Source organism: Melitaea cinxia, chromosome 29 (genome assembly GCF_905220565.1).
Source record: "Melitaea cinxia chromosome 29, ilMelCinx1.1, whole genome shotgun sequence".
NCBI lineage: Eukaryota > Metazoa > Arthropoda > Insecta > Lepidoptera > Nymphalidae > Melitaea > Melitaea cinxia.
Window position 1 is genome coordinate 3,038,047 of NC_059422.1, and position 26,954 is coordinate 3,065,000.

Genomic DNA, 26,954 nt, shown 5'->3' on the forward strand with positions numbered 1-26,954 from the left:
CGAGTCCTGGACGGCGATGGTCTGCGAGACAATAATGGCCCAGAAGGAGAACGACGAGCGGATGAGAGAGGAGGCTACCGACGAGGCCTCAATCCGCAGGCGATGAACGGGGGTGCGTAGGAGGTGCTACTTAATGCGCCTTCAGTAATGCCCCTGTGCTCGTGTCGGACCGGGATGAGAACCCGGTCCTGCTAGACATGGCGTCGTCGGGATTGTTCAGAGGTGAGCCGGACAGTCCCCATGGAGGATAAGTCTGGTCTTTTCGCCGAGGCCAGCCTGTCGCTGGAGGGGTGCTGTTGCCTGCAGATCCGGGACCCTCCAATTAAAGCGGCTGAAGGCGCCCGCAGGGGTTTTTGTCGGTATTGCACCCCCAACTGCTGAAGCCGACATACGGTCTAGGAATGTTTACACGGGCGTCCTGGATATCACCCATAAATGGGATCCCCTGCGATACCAAAAAAAGGGCAGATGCCGATTATCCGACAAAAACTTTCGGGCTCATTCCGCTTGAGTCGGATTTATCCGACAAAAAACCCTATGTATTATACAGAGTGTCCCAAAAAGTAGTGATAAGCGGAATTCCAGAGATAGGGCACCCCTTGGGGTATCCGAATCATCCCTATGTATGTTCAGCGATTTTGCATAGTTTTCGAGTTATGAATTTTTTATATGTTTTTGAGAATTTTCCACCTGAACAACTTTAAAAATTTCTAAAAAAAAAAATTGAAGACTTTTTAGAATTTTTGTTTTTGTATCTAAATAGTCATGAGCTGTAGCTTCCCGCTTAAGAGATTCAGCTTCTTAACTTTGATGGAAATTGTGAAAATCTAAGTGTAAAGTGAAAATTTTACGTTTTGAGAACTATGACTTCAATTTTCAACTTAGAATTAAAAATCTAAACATGCGATTTCATGGTTTCTAATTAGGCTTAAAAACTTCTCCAAAGTCTCAGCTTTCATAATCATAAATAAAAAGTTGTACTTAATGGGGCTACTTTTGCTAAAATTTGCCTTCAAAGACATCAAGGTGGAAAATTCTTAAAATTACCAATTTGAATAAAAAAATTTTTTTGCTCAATTTATTATTCCTTTAAGGTTAAATAGTTTTGTCGGCACTCTAGCTGGGTCATACGTATAGGATTCGTGCGGAGGAAAATGATAAATCCGTAGACTGAGTGATATGGTTCCAAAACGATGGTGCTCCATGCCACTTTGCAAGGATAGTCAGACAACATTTAACAGAAAGATTTAGAGACAGATGGATCGGCCGTGGAGGGCCCATTGCATGGCCGCCGCGGTCCCCAGACTTGAATCCAATCGATTTCTTTGTCTGGGGATATTATAAAGAAATAGTTTACGCTAAAAACATTAGCAACGTAGCGGAGTTAAGACGAAAATTGAGACAGGCAGAAGAAACAATTAAAAACAACAGAATAGCATTCGTAAGAGTTAACGTAACGTGTTGTTTTTGAACGGACAACTATAAATGCTAATTCACATCCCTAGAGTCATCCCTGAGTCCTTTACGCCAGTATAGCCAGTACATAGCCAGCGCCTGTGTCAGATAAACACGACCGCTCATGACGTCACAATCGTATGGAATTTTCCATTAGTGTTGCGCGTGTTTTTGTAGTAGTGAGTTAGTTTTACGTTCGTGTTTTTAAAATTGAAATTTACCATGACGACTGCTGAAGAATTAATACGAATTCTAGAAGGTGATGACGATGTCGAATTTGTGTCAGACGAAGAATTTGATATGGACGAAGAGATAATTATATCTTTTATTAAATTGTTTTATTAAATTTATTGTGCAGTGAGAAACGGTGATTATACGATGACGAAGAACTAATAAATCTCTTCCAACTTTCAACTTCCAACACCTCCAACACCTCCAATACCCCCAACACCCCAAACACCAACACCTCCAACAACTCCAACACCCCCAACACCACCATCACCTCCAAAACTCCCAACACCTCCAACACATCCAACACCTGCAACACCTGCAACACCACCAACACCTGCAACACCACCAACACCTGCAACAACTGCAACACCTGCTACACCCCCTACACCCCCAACACCCCCAATACCCGCAACACCTGCAACACCTGCAAAACCTGCAACGCCCCTAACATCTCCAACACCCCCAACACCTGCAACACCTCCAACACCTCTAACACCCCAACAACTGCAACACCTGCAACACCTGCAACACTTCCAACACCCCCAACACCTCCAACATCTCCAACGCCTGCAACACCTGCAACACCTGCAACACCTGCAACACCTGCACTGTGTCCTGTTCACACGCACTGAAGTCCTATTTCAATTTTGAAGACACAACCACACACAAAATTGCTTTCTGATCACAAATTAGGGCTGCCAGGTGCACAAAAAGTGTGATCGTACGTCAACTACAAAAAAAAAATCGTATGCCAAGGAAATTTTGAAATAAAAAGGATCGTACAGCCCTTTAAGACTAAGTACTAATTTTTTATTATAAATTATCAAAATTCGTTTAGTTTTAGAAAATAAATGTAATAAAACTATTTGTTACACTCATACAAAATTTTCTGTGGTCATATTTTTTAATAAAAGAATTTGTTGGGTTAAACTTCGTAAAATTTTCGTTTCTTCTTAATTGATTGCTTAGCTAATAATTTGCACTTACGCGTATGATTGGATAAACTGTTTCTAAGTTTTGTTTTGATTAAATAAACTTCGCTCAATGCTCGTTCACAATCTGCACAGTAACGGGGAACACATAACAAATTTAAAGCAAATTGAGCCAGTGTTTTATAATTTTCAAATTGTTTTTTATTGCAAAATATGTTTTTTTTCAAGTCGCAATTAATACCGAAAGAGAAATATTAAATATTATATATCTATATTATATATATTAGTTTTGTTAGAAAGCAAATAAATACAGCTCTTATAAAGATCTAGGCACGCGTTAGGTAGTTGGGGTAGTTCTCCTAAATTCATGCTTGTCGGTGGATGACGTTTTTTTAATTATGAAATGCTTCCAGGTAATAGGAATATAAAAATCGTACATTTTGTGGACGATCTTGGTCTAGCGATCGTACATGAGTAAAAATGCAAAAAAAATCGTATGAGTACGATTTAAATCGTACATCTGGCAGCCCTGTCACAAATATGAATTATTCGGAGGAACATTAGCTCAACTCAACAACAAGCGCATAACATAACACAGAAAGATCAGGCCCGCCGCTAGCCGTGTCGTCGCCCGCGTGCAATACCGATAATGCCGCCCAACGACTATCTATCGAAATCTTCTATCAACTTTCTTGTATCCAAACTGTCTTAAATTTCATGTTCAATTGAAACTATAGCTAAATAACTTAGTATTTGCTGAAGCATTGTTGATCTTAAATAATTTTTGATAATTTTTAATTTTGAAAAGGATTTTCACCAGATGCAACTGAAACTGGCAGTGTAAGTAATATTCTTAGCGCTATTGCTGTGTTCGGAAATGTTGAAATTAAGTCATTGGTAAAAAGATATTGTAACAAGGTTTGTGGATCATTAGATTGGTTTTCTGTAAAATGCAACTTTAATGCAATGATTTCATGAAATAAACCAATACCGTCAATGTCTGATTCACTACTTAAATTATCTTTAAGTTTCAGATTTAAATCTTTACAATGTTTCATTAACTCATCATTGGAATAATTAAATAAGTTATTGCTAAAAAAGCCAAATAAGTCATCATCACCACTTCAGCCTATGCCACTGCTGTGGCCAGTCCACTGCTGGACATAGGCCTTCCCAAGTTCGCGCCAGATTTTCCGGTTTTCCGCAATCCTCATCCAGCCTACACCAGCAATCTTACGTAGAACGTCGGTCCAACGGGCCGGGGGACATCCCACACTGCGTTTGCCAAGACGTGGTCTCCGCTCCAGGACCCGTCTACTCCAACGGCCATCGGTCCTGCGACACAGATGACCAGCCCACTGCCACCTCAACTTGCTAATTCTGTGGGCTATGTCGGTTACTTTTGTTCTCTCGCGGATAGTCTCATTTCTAATCCTATCTTTGAGAGAAACCCCAAGCATAGCCCGTTCCATTGCACGTTGAGCGACTTTAAACTTGTGGACCAGTCCCTTCGTCAATGTCCACGTCTCGGCTGCGTATGTTAACACAGGCAGGACGCATTGCTCGGAAACTTTTGTCTTCAAGCATTGCGGAATCTTCGAAGTGAAGACTCGACGGAGTCTGTCAAACGCCGCCCAGCCCAACCGAATTCTCCTATCGGCCTTCTTCTCGAAGTTGTTGCGGCCTAGTTGGATAGTATGGCCTAGGTAAATATAATCCTGAACAACTTCGAGAAGGGTGGTACCCTTCTCGAAGTCGACCGATACCGGTATCGGTATGACCTGGTTATTAAACATAACTTTTGTCTTATCCAAGTTCATACAGAGACCGACACGTCGGGAGGACCCGTTTAGGCAGGCCAGCATCTGGCCTAACTCATCCAACGTCACCGTAAAGATGACAATATCGTCGGCGAAACGAAAGTGAGAGATGAATTCACCGTTGACGTTAATGTCTCGTTCCCCCCAATCTAAGGTCTTAAAGACATCCGCGCAGCGCAGTGGTAAACAGTTTCAGTGATATTACATCTCCCTGTCTTACTTCACGCTGGAGGGAAATAGGTATTGTTCTCTGGTCCTGGACATGAACGGTCATCGTCGCCACGTATACATAGACTTCAGTATCTCGATATATCGCCAGTCGATATGACATCTCTGCAGACAGTCCAGGACAGCCCAGGTCTCGGCAGAGTCGAAGGCTTTCTCGTAGTCCACAAATGCCACAGCGGTTGATTATATTCTTCTGTCTTTTGAATAATCTGCCGAAAAGTATGGATGTGGTCCACGGTGCTGTAGCCATTTCGAAACACAGCCTGCTCCGGTGGTTGGAATTCGTCGAGTTTTCTGGCGAGACGATTCGTAACAACCCTCAAAAACAGCTTATAGACGTGGCTCAGAAGTGAGATCGGTCTGTAATTCTTCAACAGAGACTTATCGCCTCTCTTAAAGAACAGCACCACCACACTCCTGGACTACGCCTCCGGTGTGGTACCTCGGTGGATGACGGCGTTAAAGAGTCTTGCCAAGGCTTTTAGGACAGGTCGCCCCGCGGCTTTAAGGAGCTCAGTAGTAACTCCGTCATCCCCCGGGCCCTCCCGTTTTTAAGCTGCCCGAGCGCTGCACTAATGTCGCCCTCTTCGAAGTCCGGGATACTCTCCGAATAATGCCGCAACAATGGTGCCCATGGATCTTCGGTGTCCCAAGTCGCAGGCTTGCGTGCTAAATTTTTTTGTGTTTCCTCTGTGATTGCTCCGCCACCTTGTAATCTTTTTCTCAATTATGATTATGAAAAATTACAAAAAATTATAAAATGCCTATTGGTCACGCGACTCGCGCGCGGTGACCGGCTAGCCCGCTGCGGACTAGGCGCCCCAAGTTGGTATCCTATGCGCGCCCTCTAAGTAGGAGTCGACCGGCCAGGGGTACAATGACTAGAATTAGGTATGAGTCGCTCGTTTTGCCGCCCCCTGGGCGTGCCACCCGTGTGCGGTGCACGCTTTGCACGCCCGCTTACGGCGGCCCTGAAGATTAATCGCCCTGCATCTTGCCGTGCGACTGACCAAATAAGTTGGAGATAGTCAGCGAGCTTGTATAAGGTAACCGTGGTAAATGAACAGTTGGACAACTTTTTAATTGTACGTCGATCGGAAGTGCATTTTGATTCTGATACGATCGGTATCCAATTAATTAGTTGGACAACTTAGTTGGAGAAGATGTGCGGGCTTCCATATGTCACTATACCTATTAGTATACTCTGCGATTTAGTCGTAACGGCGTTCGGCCAACTTAATTGTATGTGTGCGGGAGCACTATTAGTTAACAAATGGAACTAAAAATATCACGTGCTCGCCAAAGCACGGCGTGGACACCTACAGGGCCAGTTTTAAAAATATTTTTTATAAAAAACGAGCAACTTAATTACCTACTCGGCAACATTTTCTGTTTTGATTTGTTCAATTTACATTCCCACTTACGTAAAAAAGATAATGCTAGTGCATATTCTTGCTAACTTTTTCGCATTTACTAGATAAGATTTAATTTTTAACTGAGATAGCACACAACCGGATATATCCTACTGAAAATTTGGAACAGCTCAACTGGGGAAGTATCTCGACCTTATAAAAGAACACAGCTAAATAATACTGCTTTCAAGCAGTGTTGTGTTCCTGTTGGCGAGTAAGGTGACCACAGCTCGTGAGGGTATAAGCTAGTTGCTTGCTGACTTGGTCGTACAAAAAAAAAATTACAGAATCACTCTCTTAATCTTAGAATTAATTTTTGGTTTAGCGATTGCCTAATACAATATAAATGTCGATGATTTTTTTTATACTGTTCGATAAACACAAAAGTAATAGCAAAATGAAATGCGCTATTAAATATACATTGCAATCATAATGATTAATGAATAATTGTACCAGTGAATTTTGCTTAAGAACTTTTAAAAGGAGTACCAAATAAAAAACCATATCACAAATACAATATATATTTGTATGTTATAATGATATAAATGTATTTACTGTCTCTTATTAGACAATGTGGCGGGTAAAAAAATTTGATATTTCGGGGTGTTCCCGCCTTTTTCTAACACAGCTCGAAATAAGGAGAACGGATCCAATTTCTTCTTTACGACAAGAAATCTGAAAGGAAATATAAAATTAAATGATTAAAATTACATGAAATTTAATATGTATTTAAAATAATAAAAATATATATTTAAGGATTTTGTTTTATATTAATCCTTTGGCTACGTAAAAAGGTTATCTCCATGTAGGATTTATATGTAAAGAAATCTGATATTTTAAAAATCCAACGTAAACGAGTGGAGTTATAGGTTTGACACATATCTCTCTGTATCTGTAATCTGTATCGAACGGATGAAGAGATTTCGATGCAGCTTTATTACGTGAAAGCGAGTTTCCTTACGGTGGTTCTTAGCTATGTCGTATATCGATTTTCAGCAGTTTCAAGAGTATCCACTCTTTTACAGAATTTATTTATTTACATTTGACACATCAACAGCATAGCACAATATATTTACATATTATATAACATCAGTACAAGCACTGATTATAATGCCAATAAAAGACGTGTACAATATTCTCTTTAAAAAAACGACATGTTATTGCCATCTACAAGAAATTACATAAATTCATTTGAATACAAAAAAAAACTGATAGTAAAATTAAGATAAAAATATCACAAAATTTTTGTGTAGTGTTTTGTTAATTTTTTTATGTAATAGTTATTAGGTTTTTACCTATCAACGTCCCCGTAGCTCTTAGAAGCCAGCCCCAGCCTCTGGGCTGTCTGATGAAGGGCAGCTCTCTCCTCCTTGCTAAAATCACTGCTGAAGACCAAGTCAAGATCGATGGCATCCGAAGCCATGAACCTCCTCATCAGCTCTTGACCAGCTCGTTTTAAGTGATGTATGTCTCTGTCACTGCCTAGACCGGCTCTGTTTACCTGTTACAATAAATAAATAAATAAACAAATGCTCCACATTTAATGGCTCCCAGTAGGATTTTCACCTTCATTTTATCGAGGGTCCGAAAACACACACACCACACAAGTACAAAATACCCAGATAAGGACAGTCATATATATGACTAGCTGTGCCCGCGGCTTCGCCCGCGTTGAAATCAGTGTGTCACAAAGTTTTCCCGGCAAACTTCCAGTGAAACTCTCATCAAAATCGGCCTAGCCGTTACGTAAACCTTCCTCTTAAACCGCATGAAAATCCGTTCAGTAGATTTTGAGGGAATCGATCACATACACTTTTGGAGACTTTGTTTTATAATACACTAACTGTTGCCCGCGACTACATCCGCGTGGTTATAAAGATATGCATTACTATTAGGATGTTTAACGCAAATTATTGTTTTATTTCAGTTACTTGAAATGCTTATCACACTGAATAACTTTTTAAAAGGCACAATTTAGTATAATTTAATAGTTGCTTTTATAAAACCTCTCTATACACCACATTCTTAGTTTTATTTTCAGGCAGCAGTATAAAAAACCTATCAGGCGAACTTATATGTTTCATACAAACTATCAACCCCAATTAAGCCCCTTAGCGGTGGAATATCGCAAAATCCGTTCTTAGCGGACGTCTACTAACTATAATCTACCTCCCTGCCAAATTTCATCTTTGTCCATCCTGGATGGATGAACCCTCCAGCGGTTTTTGAGTTCTCGTGATGAGTGAGTCAGTGACCTTTCTCTTTTATATATATAGATTACGATGCATTATTTGGACACTATCTCATCATCTATAGAGTACACATTTTACATTTCAAGTCCCTTACTTCAAAAATATAGAACTTTCATACAAACTTCCAACCCCCGTTTTACCCCTTTAAGGGTTGAATTTCTTAAAACCAACTTAGCAGATGTCTACACCCCATAAGGAAACTACCTGCCAAATTTCAAGTTTGTATCTGTTATAGTTTCGGAGATTTTGTTATGAGGGAGCCAACCTACCATCCCCCGGTTTAACCCCAAAAAGGAGTTGATCTCTTAAAGTACATTATTTGGACACCTTTTCGCCATCTATAGAGTTTACATTTTAAATTTCAAGTCTCTTACTTCAAAAACATAGGACTTTCATTCAAACTATCAACCCCCGTTTCACCCCTTTAGGGGTCGAGTTTCGTAAAATCGGTTCTTAGCAAATATCTACGTCTTATAAGGAACCTCCCTGCTAAATTTCAAGTTTGTAGGTGTTATAGTTTCGGAGATTTCGTGATCAGTGAGTTAATCTACGATCCCCCGTTTTAACCCCAAAAAGGGGTTGATTTCTAAATATTCATTATTTGGTCACCTTTTCACCATCTATAGAGCTTACATTTTAAATTTCAAGTCTCTTACTTCAAAAACATAGGACTTTCATACAAACTTCCAACCCCCGTTTCACCCCCTTAGGGATCGAGTTTCGTAAAATCCGTTCTTAGCGGATGCCTACGTCTTATAAGGAACTTACCTGCCACATTTCAAGTTTGTAGGTGTTATAGTTTCGGAGATTTCGTGATGAGTGAGTGACCTTTCGCTTTTATATATATTATATAGACTAATACAAATGTTTGTCATGTGCGGAGATAGAACCCGCGACCGCTAGCGCAAAGCCAGTTCTGTGACCTGCGCCAACGCGTCGTCTGCTAATTAATAATAAATATTACAATGAGTGACATGTTTTTTTAAAAGTAAGTAAAAAACAAGCGTACAGCCACCAGACGTGTTTGTTTTACGTTACCTGTTAAATATTGAAAAGGACTTTTTACATCTATAAGTTATTATTGAGAATTTTTTAAAGATATTTATAAATAGTTATTAACTAGTAACATAGGCTAAAGCCCTGAACGTTGCTCTGTCACTACAAGCAGAAAAGTGGTTCTAAATGTAAATATATTTGAAACTACGAAGTGCGTTTACTCTACAGCAGTAGTACAACTTTTGAAATGAAACTTAGTACATAGATAACTATCTATAGTTATCTATACTATCTAAACTAATATTATAAGCTGAATAGTTGTTACTAAAATTACTTTTGTATTGGATAGTCCATTTACCGAGGAAGGCTTTCGCTTAAATCAACGCGTGTGAAAACGCAGGGCACAACTAGTATTGCACACAGTTAGAGTTACCATTTGTAAATGAGGTTTGATCGGTTCTTCAATCCCTTGAGCGTCAGCGCCGAGACCTCCGCCCTTCCAGCCCATCATTTTCATCATTCTGAAACAAATTAACAACTTAAAATTTTTGTATTTATTATTAGTAAAACTGATAATTATTACGCATTCGCATTTAGCCAGTAATATCCCACAGCTGGGAAAAGGCCTTTTTCTCCACGTAGGAGAAGAATTAGAGCTTAACCCATCACACTGCTCCAATGCAGGTTAGCGGGTATATTCCCTAATATGAGGAACGATTGCTATCAGGTGTTCATGATAACAACCGAGACCGACAGCTTAGCGTGCACTCCGAGGCAAAACTGAGGTAGGGCACAGCAGGAAGAAATCTCCTGCTCAAAATATGAAGCAGCTCGAGGGTAGTGCCTCGACCTTACAGAAGATCCTGTTGGTAAGGTGATCAGAGAGGACATCGGGGCTAATATACGAGTGCCATCGAGCTCTGACGAAGGTAAGTGAAACAAACACCAGTATCCTCCAATGGATAAAGGGCCACAGTGGATCGCGAGGCAACGACGCGGCTGACCGACTAGCGAGGAATGGATCGGAGATGAGGGTCCACGGACCCGAACCCATTCTACCTCTGCCTTTCGGATGGCTGCGCAGCCAGCTGCGACACAACACCAAGGTAATGCACCAAGAATATTGGACAAACCTGTGTGTGTGTGCTGTGTGGCTACGGCACTAAAGAATTTAGCCACCCCCTCTCTTCCCGTGGGTGTCGTAAGAGGCGACTAAGGGATAACAAGGTTCCACAACAATCTTGGAACTTAAGAAGCCGACCGGTGGCGGAATAACCATCCAACTGCTGGTTTTTGAAATACACAGGCCGAAGACGGGCAGCAGCGTCTTCGGTGCGACAAAGCCAGTACTGCGGTCACCAACCCGCCTGCCCAGCGTGGTGACTATGGGCAAAACAAATGAGTTCACGTTATTTTTGGCGTAAACTTGTGGAGGCCTATGTCCAGCAGTGGACTGTATAGGCTGTAATGATGATGATGATGATTGGACAAACCTAACCACCTGCAGGCAGACCAAGGAAGCTCTTCCGACGATCAACCCAGGATTGTCCCGCAAACTTCGCGGCTATGGGAGAGCCCAGCTCCGACTACTGGTCGGGGCTGTTACCGGACATGCCTTGCTCAACAAACACTTACACAATTTAGGTGTTACAGACAGCCCCCTATGCAGAGCGTGCATGGAGGCAGAAGAAACGGCCACACACATCCTGCTGGAATGCGGTAGTGTGGCGAACTACTGGGCGATACACCTCGGGACACCGAGGTCGCTCCGGGAAGTCGTCGGCAACGCAAGGGGTCTGCTAGGCTTCCTCAAGGAGCTAGGCTGGCATGAATGAAGCCCCCAGCCTACCACGCAAAATAGGCGCACTAAGACGTCGAGTTGCGGAGAATAGCCCGTGGATAATCAATCAATCAATCAAGGTGATCAGAGCTCCTGGAGGGAATTGGGGATAAGGTCGGCCACGCGCTTGCGATACTTCTGGCGTTGCAGACGTTTATAAGCTACGGTCATCACTTACCATCACGTGACCCGGACGCTTGCTTGCCGAACTAGTTATATAAAAAAAGCAGCTGTAGAGCGCCATCTATTTACCGTTAAAAGCACAAGTTAAATAAATACTATAATAATACACACTTGACAGCGACACTGGTCTCGACAGGTTTCCCAAATTCTCTAGCCTGTGTCACATCACCGACCGACACTCTCTCACCTTGCTCCATCCACTGCTCCTTGATCATGAGACTCGGGACTTTAGACTGCAGTTTCTGTTATTCAAATTATAATTATAAATCAAAAGTCATATTTATAATATTAGGAGTGTTGTAAAAACAAATGTTTAATAAAAAAAAACCGTCTTTACTTTGACCAGTAATACGAATACAACGTAGATGAACAAAAAAAAATTGTCAAATAAATATGTATTATTACAGATAATCAAAAAGTACTCATCAGATCTCAAAAATTTAATTGGGATTACATAAAGAACATTACCTTTCGATTAAAAAAAAGAATCATCGAAATTGGTTCAACCAATAAAAAAAAGTTCAAAGTTAACACAGATAAAAAAATCATTAATTAATGTAATTTCATTGATGCTTAACGGATGCTTAACCGACTTCAAAAAAGGAGGAGATTCTCAATTCCACTGTAAGGTTTTCTATGTTTCACCTCACAACATTTTACTGGGTGTACCGATTTTGATGATTCCTGTTTAGAAAGTTAGTTCTTATCGTGTTTTTGACTGATCATTAATAATGAGTATTTATTTGAATTCTAAAATTGAACATGTAATTAAAAAAAAAACAACTACTAGAAACAGTAATCGAAAAGCACATACATACATTCCAAGCTAATTTTTCAACAATTTTCTTTGCCTCCACTTTTGTACCTGTCGCATGGGCTATGACAACACCTTTGATAGCGAGTGTCAATACATTATTTTCATATTTAGTTGTTACTGGTATACGGCATACTTGACAGCTGGCTGAAAAAATAAATTATTTGAGTGACCATTCTTACGCAAACAGCTTAATGTAATACAAAACAGGTTTAATGTTTGGTTGTTAGTCCATGTGGGTGGACCCCACCGTGCCTGAGAGCACGTTAAGCTGTCGGTCCCGGTTATTATCATGTATACCTGATATCGATCGTTACTCATACTCATATCTGCCAACCTGCGTTGGAGCAGCGTGGTGGATTAAGCTCTGATTTTTCTCGGCCATCTCCATCAGTGGGATATTACAGGCTCAAGTGTATAAGCGTAAATACAAAACTAAGAGTGTTTAAATAGCTTGTTTATTAACTTGAAACAAGCAAGTGAAATAAACAAAGTGTAAGCAAAAATAAAATAATGTAACTTAAAAAAATATTGAGAACACTTATTACAATATGATATATTGGTAATAATATAAAAATAAAAAGGCAAAAGCTTACTAAGCTAATTTAAAATAATTTGGTTCTGAAGGTTTAAACTTAAAACTGTAGTACCCACAACACCTTTTGCATAACGATAGAAATCAATCCTAATAATTATTACTCAATACTAAGTAGTTCTTGTGATCTTAAGACACTTCGACACGACCTCTTGAAAAAGCAAACAACTTAGAACTAACAGAGATTTGTTGTAACCGTTAATTCCTTAATTATTAACGTGTTTATTACACTTTGCTGTGCTGTGTGGCTACGGCACTAAAGAATTTAGCTACCCCCTCTCTTCCCGTAGGTGTCGTAAGAGGCGACTAAGGGATAACAAGGTTCCACAACCACCTTGGAACTTAAGAAGCCGACCGATGGCGGGATAACCATCCAACTGCTGGCTTAGAAATACACAGGCCGAAGACGGGCAGCAGCGTCTTCGGTGCGACAAAGCCAGTACTGCGGTCACCAACCCGCCTGCCCAGCGTGGTGACTATGGGCAAAACACATGAGTTCACGCTATTTTTGGCGTAAACTTGTGGAGGCCTATGTCCAGCAGTGGACTGTTTAGGCTGTAATGATGATGATGATTATTACACTTTTATCTTATCATTTATTAACGTATACGTACTTCAAAATGCTTCGCACTCCTAAAGACGATGAGGTTATTAAATTACCTAGTATTCGTTACCTAGTGTAGCGCAAGACAAAAGCACCCTCGTACAGACTGCTCATCACCGTTCGTCAGCCTATAAATGGAAATAATAACTATTTCCAACCCTCTATAATGCAGTTTTTAGAGTACAACACTTTGCACAATTATGGAAGGTGTCAGAGATTCTCATGCTACACAAACCGGGAAAGCCTCCATCTTCCTATTGACCGATTAGTGTGCTGCCAATGTTATCTAAAACCCTCGAAAAAATACTGCTTAGAAGAATTCTCCCAATTCTTGGGCAAAATAAGTCCGTACCAACCACCAGTTTGACTTCAGACAGAAACATTCAACAGTAGAACAGGTTCACCTGATATTCCACAAAATAAGGAATACCTTAGAAGAAGGAGAGTATTGATATATTACACATCAGTGTTTTTGGATATAAAACAAGCCTTCAATAGAGTCTGGCATAAGGGCCTGCTATGCAAACTTAAGTCATGCTGACCACACTCATATCATCTGCTCTTCACTTTGTATCTGACACACAGGTTATCACATACAAAGTTATCTTAAAACTGGTGTGGTTGTACGAAATCCAGTTATGGGGCAGTGCTGCTAAATCTAACATTAACTTCATACAAAGAGCCCAAAACTGTCATGTTCAATAAGTGATGTGTCACGTGGTCACGAAGGTCTGTCACGAACAATGAAATACAGAAAAACCTTAAAATTGAATCAGTCACAGAAGAGATTCAAAGGCATACCTCTAAGTATAGAGTAAGTAATAAAGAAGTAACTGGAGAGAAACCCTAATGAACTAGCTGCCGCATTTACGACAAGACAACAAAAAAAAAAGAAAGATTAAAAAGAAAAACTATTCTACATTAATAAAAATAATTACAATAAGCAGTAGATGGCTCACTGGAATCACACAGTACATGTCGTAAATTCACACAATAGATCTGCTTAAAGTAAAAAGTACTGATTGCAGATTTAAAAAAATTATTAATTAAAAAAAAAAATTGCGACATAAAAAATGATGATAACTTAAAATATAAAAAATTTACTCACACTGTATATTAGAAAGCTTTGTAGTCCACGGTCGTATCAAAAGTACCATTTTACCAAACTCAGTATCAAACATTTTTTCTGAAAACTTACTTATATCTAAACATTTTATAGCTTGCATTTCTTTTAAGTAATGATTTTCATCCTGTAGAACTTTTTTACTAGGTTTATTATCGGTAGAACTAGTATCAATCTTTTGTATATTACTGGCTTGACCATTAGAACTAGAATCGCCTATTATATTACTGGGTTTACTGTTAGAACTGGAACTTTTTACATCTTGTTCTATATTGTTAACTACTACTGACACATACTCCGATTGTTCGTTAATAGTAACACTATGGCCCTGACGTACAAAGACAATTTTTGCATTTTTTGGAGCTGGACCTTCTTTTATCACACCGCCTTCTCTTTTGACCCCCTTTGCTCTATCTACCGCTGCGACAGAAGCCGATACAAATGTTCTTTGTAACTTTTTCCGCTTAGATTTTCTGTACTGTACTGCAACCTGTAATTGGTTAAAAGTCATTGAAATTTTGAGTAAATCTAAAAAGATATAATGTATTATTGCATAAATATATAAATATTGTCTATTACATACATATATATTACAAATTTATAGAGGTTCTACTAATAAGATTAAAATGTTTTGTTTATAAAAAAACATACTCAACATTCAAGTTATACACAAGCCTTTTTCCAAAATACAATAAATTAAGTATAATTTATTATTGCAAAATTTATTTCTTGAATTTTATTCATTGCATGAAATACAGCACACCTAAATCCACACATCTTTATCATTAATATACTCTTGTATGTGTGTTATATGTTGACTAGGCTTTAGATTATGAGCCATTTCACAATTTTACGCTCTGCAAGTTTAGGTAAATTTGGACGCATCGCGCGAGTCGTACGATCTTTGTACTAGTAAGTATAGTGTGACAACCAAAAGACCATCTTGATCATTTTCTAATGTATAATAAAAATTAATAACTATGGTATAAAATATTTTTTACATAATTAATTTGTTAAAAATTTCAAGTATGTTATATAACAACAGTCAATAAATTTAAAATAAAAATGAAAAATCAATTTTATAATTAAATTTTTTTAAACTGATTTAGTTTTTTCAGTTTACGAATGAATCTAATATTTACGATATGAATAAAATAGCATTTTATGACATCGACACCGACAAACATATTAATATTTTGTATTGTATTGTGCTCGGTTTTCCGCATTTAGACACAGAGGTGGTCCGTTGTGCGTGAAAAGAGGGCTGACTAATTCAGCCAGCCCAGCTCCTTCCAGAAGCTCAGAAGCCTCCTGGGGCGTTTACAGGCTTCTCGGAGCGTCCTTATTCCCTTGAGGATGGTAGCCCGGTGTGCGGCCACTCCCTCGCATTCCAGGATTACGTGGGCGGCTGTTTCTTCAGCAGCCAGACAGCCCCTGCAAAGAGGGCTGTCTGTTGCATTCATGATGAATACTTGGTGATTAAGTGCCATATGGCCGGTAATCGTGCCAACAACTATTCGGATGTCCAAACGGTTAAGACTGAGCAGTCGGCACGCTAGGTGCGGTGATACTTCCGTGAGTATCAGTTTAGACTGTCTACAGCCGGTTTGGTTTGCCCAAAGGGCATTGTGATTTGCACGTGTACGTTGCCTTACCCACGAGCGCAGTTGCCCAAAAGGTAGCGGCATTAGGATAGTTGGGCCGGCAACCTTTGTATTGGACCCCTGTCTTGCAAGCTCGTCGGCAGCGTCGTTACCGTGTGATCCACTATGTCCTTTTATCCACTGTAGGATTACCTCATTATGTGAGGCTAATACTTCCAGGGTTTGATGACATTCGTATATAAGACTAGAGTTGATCGAGTTGCTCTCTAGTGCTTTAAGTACAGCCATGCTGTCCGACAGAATACGGATTTTGCAATCCCTAATGCCTTTTGACAGGACGGCGGTGGCTGCATGGGTTATCGCAACACATTCACATTGAAAAATGGAACTGTGTTGGCCCAGCGTTAGTGATAAATTGATATTAAGGTCTTGTGAGTCCGTGTAGATGCGGACCTCACGTATGCCGGACTGGTCTCTTTCAGCCTCAAATGGTTGTATATGGTATTTCCTTTCAAAAATATGTTGTTTGGGAATCCTATCACATGGAGCGGCAAGTAGTGGCTCATAGCTCACAAGGTTGCTCCAAAGTTTGTTGTGTGGACCCTCCTGGTTGCACCACAGGCCCAAGTGTTTCAGCCTGATAGCTGACATAGCCGCCTCCTGTTGTATAAACAGATCAAGCGGTGCCAGGTCAAGCATAACCTCAAGAGCTGCCGTGGGAGCGGTACGCATGCAGCCAGTGATTGCAGAGCACGCTATTCTCTGAAACCGCTGGAGCTTATTTTTAACGGTTATAAGTTCTGTTCTCTGCCACCAGATTACCGCACCGTAGGTAATAATAGGCCTGACAATGGTTTTGTAAAGCCATAGAGTAATTTTAGGTGATATGCCCCAGCTTTTGCCGAGGAGCCGTTTGCATTGGCAGAGGATTATGCTGGCTTTGTTGATTTTTGAGTCTAAATGCCTGTTCCAAAGAAGTTTACTATCCAGGATTACTCCAAGACATTTGACCTCCTTGGTTAGGGCAAGACTGGTACCAAATAATTTAGGGAGTTTGAGGTTCCCTAAATTCCGTTTATTAGTGAACATCACAAGTTCCGTCTTTGCGGGGTTCACTATTAGTTCATGGTCTACACACCTCTGTTCAACGACTTTTAGTGCGGCCCTCATTTGGTCGCAGACTGTCCTCTCAGATGGTCCACTGACGAGTAAGTTAAGTCGTCTGCATAGCCAACTGTGAGAAATCTTCGGTCATTGAGCAAGGTGATCAGTTCGTCGATCACTATGTTCTACAGAAGTGGGGAAAGGACCCCCCTTGAGGACACCCCCTCGCTACAATGCCTCTAGTTGTTTCATTCACAGTGAATTGGATGGCCCTGTACCTGAGCATGCTGTCAATCCACCCGGCAATTGTGTTATTGACTCCATGCTTAGTCAGGGCCCGGCTTATGCTGGTGAACTTAGTTTTATCAAAGGCCCCTTCAATATCGATAAAGGCGCCTAGGGTTGATATTTTGTGGTGGAGATTGCCCTATATATAGGATATAACCTTATGTAGGGCAGAGTCCGTTGATTTGCCCATTGAGTAGGCGCGCTGGTTGGGATTCAGAGGCTGCTCAACCAGAGTTGTGCTCCTTAGCTCCCGATCTATTAGCCTTTCCAGAACTTTCAATAGAAAGGAGGTAAGGCTAATAGGTCTGAATGATTTTGGTTGCGAGTAGTCTCCTTTGCCGGGTTTGGGTATGAAGACTACCTTGACCTCCCTCCATAACTTTGGAGTGTAGCAGTAAGCTAAGCAACTCCTATATATGGAGACGAGGTGGTCGATTAGCTTCCTATCACTCCATCTTAGCAGACCTGGAAACACCTTATCCAGTTCTGCCGACTTATATGGAAGGAAACTGTTGATGGCCCAAATTACTTTGTCATCTGTGACAATTTTCTTGGCGGTGATCATAGATATAGTAAAAAAAAGTAGATAATGCGCGGCCTTTGTTGTTAGTGAAGCCACAAAACTCGGCTCCTTCAAGTAAATACACGCGCTCACGCACACATATGCATCAAACTACGCTCATTTTCGTTAGTATGTCACGAGGCTTCATACAGTAACTTTGCTTATAAAATGCCGTCTTGTGTGATTAAATGGTTCAAAAACAATACCAAAGTAAACAAAAAATCTGAAGGAATATCGTTTCACACGTTAGTACATATAAAACTTTAAATTTATTGTTATTCCAAAATAATATTGAGGTTATTCGGAACTTATAATTTCAATGTCACGAAATGACGTACCACGGGAGTGTTGCCAGTAGTTCTTTTTTTCAATACCCCAAAATGTGGGTAAGTAAATTGTACGCAATCAGAAAAATAATGAAGTAAAAAGTAGACATAGTTATTGTTTTTTTTTTTCTCGTGTTATTTTATGTTACATAAATTGAAAATAAAAAAATCAAAATATATTTATGAATTATTAACTCGTTTGTTTTATGTTTTAACTTTTTACAATTTTTGAGTAAACTAGGTACCCATATTTTACTATCAAATTTCATGGTTTTAGGTTTCCAACGAATATTTTAATAAGAGGTGAATGGGTAGCGGCTGTAAGACTGAGAAAATGACCACGATTATGCTGGCCATGCGCATAAAGTCAATTTATACGATTAGTGATTGAAAAATATTTGAACATAAGACTACATCATATTAGTAAAATGCAAACAATGACTATGACTCTGAGTTCTAAGCGACAAAAATTTAAAAAACTTATACAAAATAAAGGATTCTAGGTTTAAGAAAAATAGTTAAAAAAAAACCGACTGCAAACTGAAAAGAGATAAACAGAGGGGATAGGAAGTGTCCATTCATACGATTATCTTACGAATATTTTTTTTTATTATTCTACCGATTTTTTGTTTTATTTTTAGTAAATTTATTTAAAACTATAAACAGGTTTTTATTTTCACATACCCATTTTACCTATATTAAATTAATTGTTTAATAAAAATTTTAGGGACTTTTTTTAAAAGGTGTCAACACCTCACTCACTCACACATCTTTAAAAAAGTGGCTTCAGTTTTCTGTTCTAGGTGCGTTATCTACCTTTTTTTACTTGATCTATGGCGGTGATCCAGTCCACCATTACAGGTGTCTTCTTTGGCTCTTCCTCCCATGCCACATTACTTTCGATTTGGCATCCTGGGAAGTGTGTAGTTATTAACAGTTCTGAGGTTTCCAGATCCGTTTTGGTATATGTTCCATCCGGTTTCTTCAGGCATCCCAGGTTGTGCACTGGTTCGCTGCACACTATATTCTTAACTCTGTTCGCCTGATTGTTCGTTTCAATATTGGTACAAAAGCGCCTCCAGCACTCCTTCTTCCTCATTCTGATGCGCCTTTTGTAGTGATATTGGGCTTGCTTGTAGGCGTCCCAGTGGTGTTCGAGACGAGTATTCTTTGCTCTATTGAACAACTTCCTCACCCTGCGTCGTAGCTTCTCGAGCTCCGGTCCCCACCAGTGCCCTCTGCGAAACTGTCGCGCACTGGGCGATGAAAGTGGGCATGTTTGTTCGAAGCTGGTGATTAGGCAGTCGGTTATCTGGTTGATATGATTATCAATGTCTTCCGTGCCTTCGTGGTTATCGGGTAGTACGACGCCTTTGAGTTTCTCCGCTGTCAGAAGCTCATACCTGCCGCGGTCCATCTTCCGAGGGTTACGGCGGGGTTTAGGTGACGTCAGCGTGACTTCTAGGTTGTATTTGATCCACCGGTGATCAGAGCACGACACGTTGTCAGACACATGCTAATCTGAGATATATTCGGACACATGCTCTGTCGCTAGAGTTAGATCAATGATGGTTTGGGATCTCGAAGTTACAAAAGTTGGTTCAGATCCTTTATTTATAATGTTAAGGTTAGATGCGATTAAAAAAGAAACAAAGTCCTCACCTCGCTGGTTGTTGTCCTTGCTGCCCCATAGCGCATGGTGCGCATTGGAGTCAGCGGATATGATGAGCTCCAGACCCTGGCGCTCGCAGTGCTCAGCAAGCGCGGCTAGCTCTGGGGTGGGGATGTCAGCATCACCCGGCAGGTAGGCAGATGCTATCACCACATCAGGTAAGCCTGAAGAGGGTTCTTTTTGGAGCCTGACGGTAAGATCCTGATCGGAGCCTGTAAGATCTCTGCTACAGAACTCGGTTATTAAGGTGATGTTCACGACCTTGTGTGCATAGATACAAGTGCGTGGGTGGTGTAAGTTATTATTTAGAAGTAACTTACCTCTAATGTTGCTTAGACCGCAGATCCCCCCCTTCCTGATCCACGGCTCTTGGATCAGGGCCACGGTCTTCGTTTTGCCCTCCAGCAATCTGCGTAAGTTAGCCGTCGCAGTCTGGCTATGCTGGAGGTTAGCTTGGGTGATTGTTAGTAGGCATTTAGGTGGAGCTGGCACCGCCATCATCGCTGGATTCCAGGATGGCATCGTCAGGATCACCTGGCTCGTCCTTGGAGAGATCACCCAAGTCTATTTGGGGACCCTCCTCGGACGAGCCGGTGTCGACGACAGGCTCCTTACTGGAGCCCGGCTGTCCCTCCACCATTTTGTTGTCTGCACTGCCTGGGTCACTAAGGACCCTCTCGTCCGCTCCGAGATTCGGCAGTGCGGTAGTGCGGTCATCGTGAAAGCGAGCGTAGATGTTACCAAACTTGTAGTAAACTCTACGCTCACTTCCCCTCAGCTTCTCCGCGTCATCCTCTGGGATGCCAAGGAGGAGATACATGGATGTCTTCTCCTCCGTTGGCACCGCATTATAGAGCGCCCAGTTGGAGACGCGGAACTGCGGGTTCTGGCACATGATCCGCAGGCGGATCTTATCCAGAGTATCCTCCGGGTCCACCTGCGGGATCAAGAGCCCCACTTTGACACGCCGCGGGATCTCAGACTGCCTTCTGACAACCAGCCTGGTTCCCGCGCGTGGTGATGTGATCCTGCCTATGGAGCGACGAAGCCACTGAAGGGCAAAATCGTCACTGCACCACATCTTAAGGGTGCCCTCACTATGGAAGGCTTTCCCCCTAAACTGCGGTGCAGCAACGGGTGTTGCGGAAGTGCTGGGCGAGAATATGTCTTCGTCCATCACCCCCTGCAACCGCCTCTCAATGGCCTCAGCCTGCTCCTTCGAGAGGTCATGGTAAGGCTCCATCATGATCGCGACACAGTAGTCATTAGACTTTAACGCGTCCGCGTATCTGATGGAGTCGGTGGTGTGGGTAGGTTTACGACGTTTGCCACTACCCTGAGGTGTAAAGGAGTCATCCGGTCGGTCCCGCTTTGCGGGTTTTGACCGACTCGGATGCTCCCCGTGGCTAACCTTCGTCGTATTCTTGTTGCGGCGTCTGGCTCGCTTAGTTCTGGAGGCGCTGGCAGCAGCAGTTGCCACAACATCAGAGGGTGCCCCCACAGGTGCAGCTGGCCTGGCCTCGCCAGGGACCTGCGCAACACTGACAGGGGCAGCGTGGGTCCTTTCGGTCCCTTCGGCAGCTTCAAGCGGCCTACTCCCATCGTCAGTCGGGCGTCGCGCTCGCCGCGCCTCCGCACGGACTACAGCCCGCTTCCCCTTGCGAGCCGACACCTGGTCATATTTTTTGACCTCTCTCCTCTTAACGGCCACCAGGTTCCAACAAGATTCTTCCTGCCAGGGTTGGGTGGCTGTCGGCATTGCTGCCTCTAGAGAAGTGAGGCCCATGGTACTTGTACCCGCTTCACTACTCAGGTGCTGCACCAAAAAACATATTAATTAACAAATAATAAGACAAACAGATTGAAATGCCTATTTGTATTGATAATGTGAGAAAAGAAAATTAAATTATACATTTGTTTACAGAAATTATCATTATATTATTTTACAGTCATTTTCGTGATATGTTTATTTTATTTATATTTTATTATGAAAGTATCAAATGCGGTTTATCCGCTATAACAACAGGCGCTTGGCGCATGTGAAAATATTCGTAACTTTTAATTTTTTTTATCGATGAATAGAGATACAAATGGAATAAAAATCTGCGATAGTCCTCAACAAAATTATATTCCACATATTACGATATTTTTTTAAAATGGTTTCAACGAGGTAAAGAGGTGAAAGGTAGGACTTCAAAGTATACACTGCGACCGTTTACCCAAGGAGGAGGCTGATGAAAAGGTTAATAATTTTATACACATAATATAAATCAAAATTCTGATCTGACTATCGACTACAACAAAGGTCTGCTCTATTATATTTCAAGAATATAAATTACATTATTGCATCCAACACTGAGATTAACGACGTCAAAATATTACAATATCGCGGATTGTTACCGATTTTTGTGAATTGGCTCTTAAGAACCATCATTGTGAAGTTAGGGTTAGGGTTATTTCTTTTTTTTTTGTAACGAAATTATGTCGATAAACGGTCAAATTTCAAGCTTAGGTAATTCGATGGTTCTTAATCATTACTTCATTAGCCTTACTTCATTTTTCAATACAATGTTTAAATATAATTTAATAATAACGCTAAACATAACCAAAATTGAACTTACATCACGAGAGAGATTGGCTACTTCGGTCATAAGTTCTAAAGGGTAACTGCATCCCAAAAACTCAATATTTGAAAATACTTGCGCTAAGCATACCAATCTCTCTTCAGGATAGTCGTTTTTCCATCGTTCCATAAAGGCCTTCCTAAGCGACCAGTGTTCATCACTCTCATGTTCAACTTTGTATTTAGTAACGTCCCAATTCACGTCGAACGACATTTTTAAGTATTACAATCACAGTTTTATAGAAATTACATCGTTTCAAGTTGATAAACAAATTATATTTTAAAGAAAAACAAAAGTGAGAAAACGCTAATACAAATAGATTTGCTTTGATTGTCGAAATTCTTGACATTAATTTTTAATGCTGCCATAGCTCAAACGTCAATAAAAAGAGAGTAGGTACCTATAATATTATATTATATTATATAAAAGCCTTAAACTCATTTTTGCTTTCTGCTCTATATGTATATATCGCTTCTATTTCAATTTTATATGCTTCAATAAATATTTTCCCATACATAGGCGATTTAATGCATTATTTTTCTTTCTAAATCGGAACAGTAAATTTTGCAGGTAGCGTGTTATACACAAACTCTCACAATAATTATAAGTAAGTATTATCCAAATTCATATACATTGTATAAAATTATAAATAATATGTTGGACCCATATAATAAAAAATTCTATGGAATTGTCCGAAATGTCTCGATGTCACGTGAAATAGGTACTTACGAGACTTATATTTTCTAAGAAAAAGAATAAATCAGTCTTGGATTATAATAATTGTACGAATCGTTATGAGATTCAATAGAGAGCCTGAAATATGTGTTTAAAGTTACTTTTATAATGTTTGAAGATACTCAATCTGGGTAAAAAACGATCTACATAAATATGTATAATATAACATAAAATATTTAAATGAACTAGTGTGTGCTTAAGACCGCATGGTAGAAGTGAAAACTTCATTGGCAATCGCGATCAACCTTACACTGTTCAGCAGCGGAGAGCAGTTATTGTCCGTATCTTTATCGCTCGGGTACACTCTGTTGTCCCGAGTTCACCTGATTAAGCTTTTCACTTCAAAGCGTAACGGATCAGTCTAAAAGTGAGTACAGATCTGCGAAATTTAGCATGCAATGTAACATGAAAGAAGTATTTCATAAGTGTGGACGCAGGGCGCGCATGAACCGATCATGTACGTTGGTACTCGCATCTGTTTCCGGTATGCATACCGGCGAAAACAAAGGATACATAAAGGTAGGCGAACATTGCAGTGCAATAGAACAGGCAACTTGGGGTTTCTCTCAAAGATAGGATTAGAAATGAGACTATCCGCGAGAGAACGAAAGTAACCGACATAGCCCACAGAATTAGTAAGTTGAAGTGGCAGTGGGCTGGGCATCTGTATCGCAGGACCGATGGCCGTTGGAGTAGACGGGTCCTGGAGTGGAGACCGCATCTTGGCAAACGCAGTGTGGGACGTCCTCCGGCCCGTTGGACCGACGATCTACGTAAGATTGCCGGTGTAGGCTGGATGAGGATTGCGGAAAACCCGGGATGTCTGGCGCGAACTTGGAGAGGCCTATGTCCAGCAGTGGACTGCCATACAGCGACTGATCAAGAGTTCTAACCACCCTAGGCTAATTATGAGGACGCGCCCCCACCAGGTGTTACGGACGGCCTAAAAAATCGTACGTAAGTAGAGTAGTAGTATGAAAATTTTAACATGGTTCATACTACCTATAAAAGTTTTCAGATCAATCTGCAAGCGAAACTAACGCTGTCCTTTCTCTGCATGACATTCAACCTTAGGGTGGCAAAACATTTTTTAAGCTGACCGTCCATAAAGGTAAACTATAACCTTACGCATTATAAGATCAAAATCATGACAAGTGACTGCAGGCTACCAAGTAGAAAACCAAATCGATGTCGTGTTTGGCCGCATGACTTGTATTGTCTTAGTCTCTATAGGTAACTTAGTTGCCGTTGCCATTGACTATGAGCGTGGTCTTCTAGTATGTGAAATTGCTTCAAAAAGATTGATTTTTTTGAATTTTGCACTTGAATTTGTTTCACTTAAATTGGAGGTTATGTGAAAAAGTATAAATACAAAAGTTATAGAGCTTTGTACTACCTACAACTTTGCCATTGAACTTTTTTTCCATAGGACTTGTAGTGTAGTCGGAAATCGAGATAAACCCTTTTATACCATTAAACCCGCCTTTCCTACCACTTCCCGACCTCAGATCACCCGTAATTTATTTTTCCACACTGGCGCTCTGTGCACACTGCGCGCCCCTTTGTGTTCGGCGAAAAAGCGACAAATGACGGATTGCGACGTGCATGAGTTGAAATGCTCTGTTCGTAAGCGTAGCAGTTCGTGCGCGCAAGCCGTCCACACTATGGGCATTATGTTACATTGCGACAATTGTGTGGGCGGCAAATTTTAACATTGCATGCGACATTTCACAGATCTGTCGCTTTAAATTTCTACCTAGGAAAAAACGTGTGCGTATTGTGCCATAAGAAGTTTTCACTTGAAAAATATATATAAAAAACGAATGTGCTTTACACCACACGACACGATTGAAGTAAAACTTCTTTGGCTTGCACTGTGTCTTAGATATACGAAACGTAACTGGCTATGAGAGGAAGAGATCTGTTCTATTGCTCCGTTCGCCTTGCGCGATCACACTTTTCATGACGCTCTCGTCGCGCATTCACCAGCTTACTCCCTAAGTCAAGCATGCGTAAAAGTTTTACTTCAACAACACAATTCAAATAAAACGCTTCGAATTTTTTTTTTAATACAAGTGGATACTTTCCTAAATTTAATTAAAGAAAAAACTTTGTAAATACTGCCCTTATCATTTTTTTATCATTACATCCAAATCGTTAATGCTTTTTTTAATCTGACAAGCAATTCAATCGATAGATAACACGTACGACGTAAGTCAAAAGTGAATCCTAAAACAAACCCATTAGGTTTGAAATTATCCTGCAAAATATTTTAGACAGGGCATTTTTGGTGAATTGAGTTTTGACTTTGTAGAAATGTCAACAAGTAAATAACTTGTTGCATATTGATTTCATACTCGAATACTATCACTTCTTGCCGTTTTTTGTATTCAGTATTCTAAGCCATAAAACCAATCAATCAATCAATCCGGTATTCTAAAAATTACAATTATTATAATTTAATCGATATCACTTAAACGTCGATTAAGTTATGGTGTTAAACGAGCAAATTTAAAAATTTTAAGATTGTTTATTTTTAAACAATCACAGGAAAAACACATAATTATTGCTTTATAGATTGTAATATTTAGTGTTACAATAATAAAATTCGTAAGTAAAATTAATTATTTTATAAATCTAATATTTTTCGCAAATAAAACTAAGTTGTTCAAAAAAAATCTTGTCTACGCTTTTTTATATTATAGCTACGATTGCATTGCTATTGCTGTTTTCTTATTTCGTTACTGACTGTTATGACCCCGCTGAAAGTTCCAAATAAAACACGATGATTGTATGGGAAGTTATTGTAAACTATTGTGTGTTCGGTCACCAACCCGCCTGCCCAGCGTGGTGACTATGGGCAACACACGTGAGTTCACGCCGTTTCTGGCGCGAACTTGTGGAGGCCTATGTCCAACAGTGGACTGCAATAGGCTAAAATGATATGACGCCTCTTACGACACCCACGGGAAGAGGGGGTGGCTATATTCTTTAATGCCGTAGCCACACATCTTGGCTACTGCTACTATTACAACAAAAATCATAATCAAAATAACTAAAAATTATCATTGATTAAGTAATTAAAAACTTGGAAACAACAACTATTATTTATATCATTATAAATATTTTTATCTTATTCAGGAAAATGAACAAAATCAGTCATTCTTTTAAAATGCAGTGGCTTAATGAGACGTTGAAATTTGTCAAAAGTAACAACTTTGATGTTATAAAGTACCCTGAAATGCCACTAAGCCATGTTGAATATCTGCAAAATTTAATTACGAAGCATGAAAATTTCTTCGCTCTTGAGTTCAATGCCTTGCATACTCCTCTTTGGAAGGCTATGAAGCTATATACCTGGAAAGTAGTGATCAATAAGGCTGATAGAGCAGATACTGGGTAAGATTTATTGTCATAAAAATTTCATTTACTGTCACAATAAAATTCAACAATAACCAAAAGGAAAACTGAAATATATATAAAATAGAAATTTAATTTTTTTTTAATGATAAAACCTCATACAAAGTTTAATTAAAGAAAAAAATCTTGAATCC

At 40.2% G+C, this 26,954-nt stretch overlaps 2 protein-coding genes across 2 annotated transcripts in view; one reads left to right on the top strand and one right to left on the bottom strand.

The window, feature by feature from the left end:
• Positions 1 to 6,583: 6,583 nt before the first annotated feature.
• On the bottom strand, positions 6,584 to 23,042 carry LOC123667935. Its single transcript, XM_045601765.1, has 7 exons — positions 22,663 to 23,042; positions 14,471 to 14,975; positions 12,168 to 12,310; positions 11,461 to 11,591; positions 9,760 to 9,847; positions 7,374 to 7,579; positions 6,584 to 6,753 (listed from the first exon to the last, which is right to left on the bottom strand). Exons 1-7 carry the CDS (start codon positions 22,876 to 22,878, stop codon positions 6,630 to 6,632), a joined length of 1,413 nt encoding a protein of 470 aa, XP_045457721.1. The 5' UTR covers positions 22,879 to 23,042; the 3' UTR covers positions 6,584 to 6,629.
• Positions 23,043 to 25,975: 2,933 nt separating this feature from the next.
• LOC123667936 overlaps positions 25,976 to 26,954 on the top strand; it is a 5,403-nt gene continuing 4,424 nt past the window's right edge. The window contains exons 1-2 of the mRNA XM_045601766.1: positions 25,976 to 26,010; positions 26,542 to 26,799. Coding sequence (XP_045457722.1) covers positions 26,546 to 26,799 — 254 coding nt within the window. The 5' untranslated portion in view covers positions 25,976 to 26,010; positions 26,542 to 26,545. The remainder of the gene's footprint in view (positions 26,011 to 26,541; positions 26,800 to 26,954) is intronic.